Here is an 8,340-nt window from a genome sequence, read left to right on the forward strand (position 1 = left end):
CCGATATGACATCACACTCTCCCTGGCGGCAGGGTAGCCTAGTGGTTAGAGCGTTGGACTAGTAACCGGAAGGTGGGTTCTGATATGCTAAAGAGAAGACCTGGCAACATTCTCTAGTGGTTCTGATATGCTGAAAGGCCATTCAAACTGATCTAGATTAGAATCCATCTTCCACTTGTGCCCTAAACAACAGCCGACACTATTGTCCCAAAATGGTACTAGTTGGTCGGAACTTGGTCCCCAGATGGGACTTCCTGTTGACACAAAATAAGGAGTTTCCTCTTGGGTCCCCACATTGTTCACCTTCCCAGTCCCCACAATGTAATCTACCTTTATATCAATGAAGCAATTACATTTGAAGGGGTGTATTTATTACAGATCATTTTCTAGATTTTTATATGTTTTCGTTTTGTCTCCAGGATGTCAGCAAAGTTGAATCCCCAGAATGTGGTGTGAGAACAGGTGTCCCCACTAGGTGATATAAACACGTATGTGTGTGTGTCTAGTGTGTGTCCAGTGTGTGTCTAGTGTGTGTCCAGTGTGTGTGTGTCTAGTGTGTGTGTCTAGTGTGTGTCCAGTGTGTGTGTGTGTGTGTGTCTAGTGTGTGTCCAGTGTGTGTCAGTGTGTGTCCAATGTGTCTCTCTCTGTGTGTGTGTGTGTGTGTGTCCAGTGTGTGTGTCTGTGTGTGTGTCCAGTGTGTGTGTGTCCAGTGTGTGTGTGTCTAGTGTGTGTCCAGTGTGTGAGTCTAGTGTGTGTCCAGTGTGTGTGTGTCTAGTGTGTGTCCAGAGTGTGTGTGTGTCTAGTGTGTGTCCAGTGTGTGTGTGTGTGTCTAGTGTGTGTCCAGTGTGTGAGTCTAGTGTGTGTCCAGTGTGTGTGTGTGTGTGTGTCTAGTGTGTGTCCAGTGTGTGTGTGTGTCTAGTGTGTGTCCAGTGTGTGTGTGTCTAGTGTGTGTCCAGTGTGTGAGTCTAGTGTGTGTCCAGTGTGTGTGTGTCTAGTGTGTGTCCAGAGTGTGTGTGTGTCTAGTGTGTGTCCAGTGTGTGTGTCAGTGTGTGTCCAGAGTGTGTGTGTCTAGTTGTGTGTGTGTGTGTCTAGTGTGTGTCCCAGTGTGTGTGTGTCTAGTGTGTGTCCAGTGTGTGTGTGTGTCTAGTGTGTGTGTGTCTAGTGTGTGTCCAGTGTGTGTCTAGTGTGTGTCCAGTGTGTGTGTGTCTAGTGTGTGTGTCTAGTGTGTGTCCAGTGTGTGTGTGTCTAGTGTGTGTGTCTAGTGTGTGTCCAGTGTGTGTGTCTAGTGTGTGTCCAGTGTGTGTGTCTAGTGTGTGTGTCTAGTGTGTGTCCAGTGTGTGTGTCCAGTGTGTGTGTGTCTAGTGTGTGTGTGTGGCCAGTGTGTGTGTGTCCAGTAGTGTGTGTGTCCAGTGTGTGTGTCCAGTGTGTGTGTCTAGTGTGTGTCCAGTGTGTGTCTGTCTAGTGTGTGTCCAGTGTGTGTGTGTCTAGTGTGTGTGTGTGGCCAGAGTGTGTGTGTGTCTAGTGTGTGTCCAGTGTGTGTCCAGTGTGTGTGTCTAGTATGTGTGTGTCCAGAGTGTGTGTGTGTCTAGTGTGTGTCCAGTGTGTGTCCAGTGTGTGTGTCAGTGTGTGTCTAGTGTGTGTGTCTAGTGTGTGTCTAGTGTGTGTGTCTAGTGTGTGTCTAGTGTGTGTGTCTAGTGTGTGTCCAGTGTGTGTGTCTAGTGTGTGTGTCTAGTGTGTGTCCAGTGTGTGTGTCTAGTGTGTGTGTCCAGTGTGTGTCTAGTGTGTGTCTAGTGTGTGTCCAGTGTGTGTGTCTAGTGTGTGTGTCTAGTGTGTGTGTCTAGTGTGTGTCCAGTGTGTGTGTGTGTCCAGTGTGTGTGTCTAGTGTGTGTCTAGTGTGTGTCCAGTGTGTGTGTCAGTGTGTGTGTCTAGTGTGTGTCCAGTGTGTGTGTCTAGTGTGTGTCCAGTGTGTGTGTCCAGTGTGTGTCCAGTGTGTGTCTAGTGTGTGTGTCTAGTGTGTGTCCAGTGTGTGTGTGTCTAGTGTGTGTCCAGTGTGTGTCCAGTGTGTGTCCAGTGTGTGTGTCTAGTGTGTGTCCAGTGTGTGTCCAGTATGTGTGTCTAGTGTGTGTGTCTAGTGTGTGTCCAGTGTGTGTGTCCAGTGTGTGTGTCCAGTGTGTGTGTCCAGTGTGTGTGTCCAGTGTGTGTGTCTAGTGTGTGTGTCCAGTGTGTGTGTCTAGTGTGTGTCCAGTGTGTGTGTCCAGTGTGTGTGTCCAGTGTGTGTGTCCAGTGTGTGTGTCCAGTGTGTGTGTCCAGTGTGTGTGTCTAGTGTGTGTCCAGTGTGTGTGTCCAGTGTGTGTCCAGTGTGTGTGTCTAGTGTGTGTGTCCAGTGTGTGTGTCAGTGTGTGTGTCTAGTGTGTGTCTAGTGTGTGTGTCCAGTGTGTGTGTCCAGTGTGTGTGTCCAGTGTGTGTGTCCAGTGTGTGTGTCCAGTGTGTGTGTCCAGTATGTGTGTCCAGTGTGTGTGTCCAGTGTGTGTGTCCAGTGTGTGTGTCCAGTGTGTGTGTCCAGTGTGTGTGTCCAGTGTGTGTGTGTCCAGTGTGTGTGTCCAGTGTGTGTGTGTCCAGTGTGTGTGTCCAGTGTGTGTCCATGTGTGTAGTGTGTGTCCAGTGTGTGTGTCCAGTGTGTGTCCAGTAGTGTCCAGTGTGTGTCCAGTGTGTGTGTGTCCAGTGTGTGTCCAGTATGTGTGTGTGTCCAGTGTGTGTGTCCAGTGTGTGTGTGTCCAGTAGTGTGTGTCTAGTGTGTGTCCAGTGTGTGTGTCCAGTGTGTGTCCAGTGTGTGTCCAGTGTGTGTCCAGTGTGTGTGTGTCCAGTGTGTGTCCAGTATGTGTGTGTCCAGTGTGTGTGTCTAGTGTGTGTCCAGTGTGTGTGTGTCTAGTGTGTGTCCAGTGTGTGTGTGTCAGTGTGTGTGTGTCCAGTGTGTGTGTCTAGTGTGTGTCCAGTGTGTGTGTGTCTAGTGTGTGTGTCTAGTGTGTGTGTGTCTAGTGTGTGTCCAGAGTGTGTGTGTCCAGTGTGTGTGTCTAGTGTGTGTGTCTAGTGTGTGTCCAGTGTGCATGTGTCTAGTGTGTGTCCAGTGTGTGTGTGTGTGTCTAGTGTGTGTGTGTGTGTCTAGTGTGTGTCCAGTGTGTGTGTGTCTAGTGTGTGTCCAGTGTGTGTGTGTCTAGTGTGTGTCCAGTGTGTGTGTGTGTGTTTAGTGTGTGTGTGTGTGTGTGTATAGTGTGTGTCCTGTGTGTGTGTGTCTAGTGTGTGACCAGTGTGTGTGTGTGTGTGTGTGTGTGTGTGTGTGTGTGTGTGTCTAGTGTGTGTCCAGTGTGTGTGTCTAGTGTGTGTGTGTCCAGTGTGTGTCTAGTGTGTGTGTGTCTAGTGTGTGTCCAGTGTGTGTGTCTAGTGTGTGTCCAGTGTGTGTGTCTAGTGTGTGTCCAGTGTGTGTCTAGTGTGTGTCTAGTGTGTGTCTAGTGTGTGTGTGTCTGTGTGTGTCCAGTGTGTGTGTCTGTGTGTCCAGTGTGTGTGTCTAGTGTGTGTGTGTGTCTAGTGTGTGTGTCTAGTGTGTGTCCAGTGTGTGTGTCTAGTGTGTGTGTCCAGTGTGTGTGTCTAGTGTGTGTCTAGTGTGTGTGTCTAGTGTGTGTGTGTGTGTGTCCAGTGTGTGTGTCTAGTGTGTGTGTCTAGTGTGTGTGTCTAGTGTGTGTGTCGTGTGTGTGTGTGTCTAGTGTGTGTGTGTGTGTGTGTGTGTGTCTAGTGTGTGTGTGTGTGTGTCTAGTGTGTGTCCTTTGTGTGTGTGTCTAGTGTGTGTGTGTCCAGTGTGTGTCTAGTGTGTGTGTCCAGTGTGTGTGTCCAGTGTGTGTGTCCAGTGTGTGTAGTGTGTGTCCAGTGTGTGTGTCTAGTGTGTGTCCAGTGTGTGTGTCTAGTGTGTGTGTCTAGTGTGTCCAGTGTGTGTGTCTAGTGTGTGTGTCCAGTGTGTGTGTCCAGTGTGTGTGTCCAGTGTGTGTGTCCAGTGTGTGTGTCCAGTGTGTGTGTCTAGTGTGTGTCCAGTGTGTGTGTCTAGTGTGTGTCTAGTGTGTGTCTAGTGTGTGTGTCCAGTGTGTGTCTAGTGTGTGTGTCTAGTGTGTGTCTAGTGTGTGTGTCAGTGTGTGTCCAGTGTGTGTGTCTAGTGTGTGTCTAGTGTGTGTGTCTAGTGTGTGTCTAGTGTGTGTGTCTAGTGTGTGTCTAGTGTGTGTGTCTAGTGTGTGTCTAGTGTGTGTGTCCAGTGTGTGTCTAGTGTGTGTGTCTAGTGTGTGTGTCTAGTGTGTGTGTCCAGTGTGTGTGTCTAGTGTGTGTGTCTAGTGTGTGTCTAGTGTGTGTGTCTAGTGTGTGTCTAGTGTGTGTGTCTAGTGTGTGTGTCTAGTGTGTGTGTCCAGTGTGTGTCTAGTGTGTGTGTGTGTGTCTAGTGTGTGTCTAGTGTGTGTGTCTAGTGTGTGTCTAGTGTGTGTGTCTAGTGTGTGTCTAGTGTGTGTGTCCAGGTGTCTAGTGTGTGTCTAGTGTGTGTCCAGTGTGTGTGTCCAGGTGTCTAGTGTGTGTCTAGTGTGTGTCCAGTGTGTGTCTAGTGTGTGTGTCTAGTGTGTGTCTAGTGTGTGTGTCTAGTGTGTGTCTAGTGTGTGTGTCTAGTGTGTGTCCAGTGTGTGTGTGTGTGTCCAGTGTGTGTGTCTGGTGTGTGTCCAGTGTGTGTGTGTGTCTAGTGTGTGTCCAGAGTGTGTGTGTCTGTGTGTGTGTGTGTGTGTCTAGTGTGTGTCCAGAGTGTGTCCAGTGTGTGTGTGTCTAGTGTGTGTCCAGTGTGTGTGTGTCAGTGTGTGTCCAGTTGTGTGTGTCTAGTGTGTGTCCAGTGTGTCTAGTGTGTGTCTAGTGTGTGTCCAGTGTGTGTGTGTCAGTGTGTGTCCAGTTGTGTGTGTCCAGAGTGTGTCCAGTTGTGTGTGTCTAGTGTGTGTCTAGTGTGTGTCTAGTGTGTGTCCAGTGTGTGTGTCTAGTGTGTGTCCAGGTGTCTAGTGTGTGTGTCTAGTGTGTGTCTAGTGTGTGTGTCTAGTGTGTGTGTCTAGTGTGTGTCCAGTGTGTGTGTCTAGTGTGTGTGTCTAGTGTGTGTCTAGTGTGTGTGTCTAGTGTGTGTCCAGTGTGTGTGTCTAGTGTGTGTGTCTAGTGTGTGTCTAGTGTGTGTGTCCAGTGTGTGTGTCCAGTGTGTGTCCAGTGTGTGTCCAGTGTGTGTGTCTAGTGTGTGTGTGTGTCCAGTGTGTCTAGTGTGTGTCCAGTGTGTGTGTCTAGTGTGTGTCTAGTGTGTGTGTGTGTGTCTAGTGTGTGTCCAGTGTGTGTGTCTAGTGTGTGTCTAGTGTGTGTGTCTAGTATGTGTGTGTAGTGTGTGTGTCTGTGTGTGTGTCTAGTGTGTGTGTCCAGTGTGTGTGTCTAGTGTGTGTCTAGTGTGTGTGTCTAGTGTGTGTCCAGTGTGTGTGTGTCTAGTGTGTGTCCAGTGTGTGTGTCTAGTGTGTGTGTGTGTGTCTAGTGTGTGTCCAGTGTGTGTCCAGTGTGTGTGTGTCTAGTGTGTGTCCAGTGTGTGTGTGTCTAGTGTGTGTCCAGTGTGTGTGTGTCAGTGTGTGTGTGTGTGTCTAGTGTGTGTCCAGAGTGTGTGTGTGTCTAGTGTGTGTTCAGTGTGTGTGTGTCTAGTGTGTGTGTCTAGTGTGTGTCTAGTGTGTGTGTCTAGTGTGTGTCTAGTGTGTGTCTAGTGTGTGTAGTGTGTGTGTGTGTGTGTGTCTAGTGTGTGTGTCTAGTGTGTGTCTAGTGTGTGTCTAGTGTGTGTCTAGTGTGTGTCTAGTGTGTGTGTCTAGTGTGTGTCTAGTGTGTGTGTGTGTCTAGTGTGTGTCCAGTGTGTGTGTCTAGTGTGTGTCTAGTGTGTGTGTGTGTGTGTAGTGTGTGTCTGTGTGTGTGTCTAGTGTGTGTGTGTGTCTAGTGTGTGTCCAGTGTGTGTGTCTAGTGTGTGTCTAGTGTGTGTCTAGTGTGTGTGTCTAGTGTGTGTCCAGTGTGTGTGTCTAGTGTGTGTCCAGTGTGTGTGTGTGTCCAGTGTGTGTGTGTGTCTAGTGTGTGTCCAGTGTGTGTGTGTCTAGTGTGTGTGTGTGTGTCTAGTGTGTGTCCAGAGTGTGTGTGTGTCTAGTGTGTGTCCAGTGTGTGTGTCTGGTGTGTCCAGTGTGTGTGTGTCTAGTGTGTGTCCAGTGTGTGTGTCTGTGTGTGTGTGTGTGTCTAGTGTGTGTCCAGTGTGTGTGTGTGTCTAGTGTGTGTCCAGTGTGTGTGTGTCTAGTGTGTGTCCAGTGTGTGTGTGTCTAGTGTGTGTCCAGTGTGTGTGTGTGTGTGTGTGTGTGTGTGTCTAGTGTGTGTCCAGAGTGTGTGTGTCCAGTGTGTGTGTGTGTCTAGTGTGTGTGTATTTCAGTGTGTGTGTCTGTGTGTGTCCAGTGTGTGTGTGTGTCTAGTGTGTGTCCAGTGTGTGTGTGTGTCTAGTGTGTGTCCAGTGTGTGTGTCTAGTGTGTGTCCAGTGTGTGTGTCTAGTGTGTGTCCAGTGTGTGTGTGTGTCTAGTGTGTGTCCAGTGTGTGTGTGTGTCTAGTGTGTGTCCAGTGTGTGTGTGTCTAGTGTGTGTGTGTGTGTCTAGTGTGTGTCCAGAGTGTGTGTGTCTAGTGTGTGTCCAGTGTGTGTGTGTCTAGTGTGTGTCCAGTGTGTGTGTCTAGTGTGTGTCCAGTGTGTGTGTGTGTCTAGTGTGTGTCCAGTGTGTGTGTGTGTCTAGTGTGTGTCCAGTGTGTGTGTGTCTAGTGTGTGTGTGTGTGTCTAGTGTGTGTCCAGAGTGTGTGTGTGTCTAGTGTGTGTCCAGTGTGTGTGTGTCTAGTGTGTGTCCAGTGTGTGTGTGTCTAGTGTGTGTGTGTGTGTCTAGTGTGTGTCCAGAGTGTGTGTGTGTCTAGTGTGTGTCCAGTGTGTGTGTGCGTCTAGTGTGTGTGTGTGTAGTGTGTGTCCAGTGTGTGTGCGTCCAGTGTGTGTCCAGTGTGTGTGTCCAGAGTGTGTGTGTGTCTAGTGTGTGTCCAGTCTGTGTGCGTCCAGTGTGTGTGTCCAGTGTGTGTCCAGAGAGTGTGTGTGTGTCTAGCGTGTGTGTGTGTGTCCAGTGTGTGTATGTCTAGTGTGTGTCCAGAGTGTGTGTGTGTGTCTAGCGTGTGTGTGTGTGTCCAGTGTGTGTCTAGTGTGTGTGTGTCTAGTGTGTGTCCAGTGTGTGTGTGTCTAGTGTGTGTCCAGTGTGTGTGTATCTAGTGTGTGTCCAGTGTGTGCGTGTCTAGTGTGTGTGTGTGTGTCTAGTGTGTGTCCAGTGTGTGTGTGTGTGTGTGTCTAGTGTGTGTCCAGTGTGTGTGTGTCTAGTGTGTGTCCAGTGTGTGTGTGTGTGTCTAGCGTGTGTGTGTGTGTCCAGTGTGTGTATGGCTAGTGTGTGTCCAGAGTGTGTGTGTGTGTCTAGTGTGTGTGTGTGTCCAGTGTGTGTCTAGTGTGTGTGTGTCTAGTGTGTGTCCAGTGTGTGTGTGTCTAGTGTGTGTCCAGTGTGTGCGTGTCTAGTGTGTGTGTGTCTAGTGTGTGTCCAGAGTGTGTGTGTGTCTAGTGTTTGTGTGTCTAGTGTGTGTCCAGTGTGTGTGTGTGTCTAGTGTGTGTGTGTGTCTAGTATGTGTCCAGTGTGTGTGTGTCTAGTGTGTGTCCAGTGTGTGTGTGTCTAGTGTGTGTCCAGTGTGTGTGTGTCTAGTGTGTGTCCAGTGTGTGTGTGTCTAGTGTGTGTCTAGTGTGTGTGTGTGTCTAGTGTGTGTGTGTCTAGTGTGTGTGTGTGTGTCAGTGTGTGTCTAGTGTGTGTGTGTCTAGTGTGTGTGTGTCTAGTGTGTGTGTGTGTCTAGTGTGTGTCTAGTGTGTGTGTGGCTAGTGTGTGTGTGTCTAGTGTGTGTCTAGTGTGTGTGTGTCTAGTGTGTGTGTGTCCATCGTGTCGCGTTATTATTTCAGGGACACTGAGTCGCCTTCATCCCAAACCCAAATCCCTGGATAGAGGGGCTCAGTGAATGTGGAGGTGAATGTGATCAGGTGGGTCAGTGTGTCAGAGGAGGCTCTATAGAAGGACAGAGTGCCGGCTGGCCAGTCCAGATACACTCCTACTCTGTGGGAGCTGGAGGAGGGGACGTCTATGGTAGTGGGATTACTATTGTTCCAGGCAGAGTAACTGTTGTCAGAGCAGAACAGACTCCAGGACTTGTCATTCCATCCAAGACAAC

General features: G+C 49.3%; 1 protein-coding gene and 1 long non-coding RNA gene across 9 annotated transcripts in view; one reads left to right on the forward strand and one right to left on the reverse strand.

Moving 5' to 3' along the window:
• The first annotated feature begins 442 nt into the window (after nucleotides 1-442).
• On the forward strand, nucleotides 443-7,069 carry LOC127926470 (uncharacterized). Of its 7 annotated transcripts, none has more exons than XR_008124193.1 (7): nucleotides 443-593; nucleotides 1,683-1,863; nucleotides 3,979-4,174; nucleotides 4,487-4,547; nucleotides 4,621-4,678; nucleotides 4,989-5,059; nucleotides 6,514-7,069. It is a non-coding gene; the product is annotated as an uncharacterized LOC127926470 (long non-coding RNA). The 7 variants fall into 7 exon arrangements; XR_008124197.1 differs by having other exon boundaries at nucleotides 4,632-4,678; XR_008124192.1 differs by having other exon boundaries at nucleotides 4,487-4,678.
• An 843-nt stretch (nucleotides 7,070-7,912) lies between these two features.
• The window catches only part of LOC127926469 (stonustoxin subunit beta-like), a 68,063-nt gene continuing 67,635 nt past the window's right edge, over nucleotides 7,913-8,340 (reverse strand). For both annotated transcript variants that reach the window (XM_052511860.1, XM_052511861.1), the window contains one exon: nucleotides 7,913-8,340. This exon is cut by the window's right edge. In XM_052511860.1, the coding sequence (XP_052367820.1) occupies nucleotides 8,066-8,340 (275 nt within the window). In that variant the 3' untranslated portion in view covers nucleotides 7,913-8,065.

Source organism: Oncorhynchus keta, unplaced genomic scaffold, assembly GCF_023373465.1.
Source record: "Oncorhynchus keta strain PuntledgeMale-10-30-2019 unplaced genomic scaffold, Oket_V2 Un_contig_762_pilon_pilon, whole genome shotgun sequence".
In the NCBI taxonomy this organism is placed as follows: Eukaryota; Metazoa; Chordata; class Actinopteri; order Salmoniformes; family Salmonidae; genus Oncorhynchus; species Oncorhynchus keta.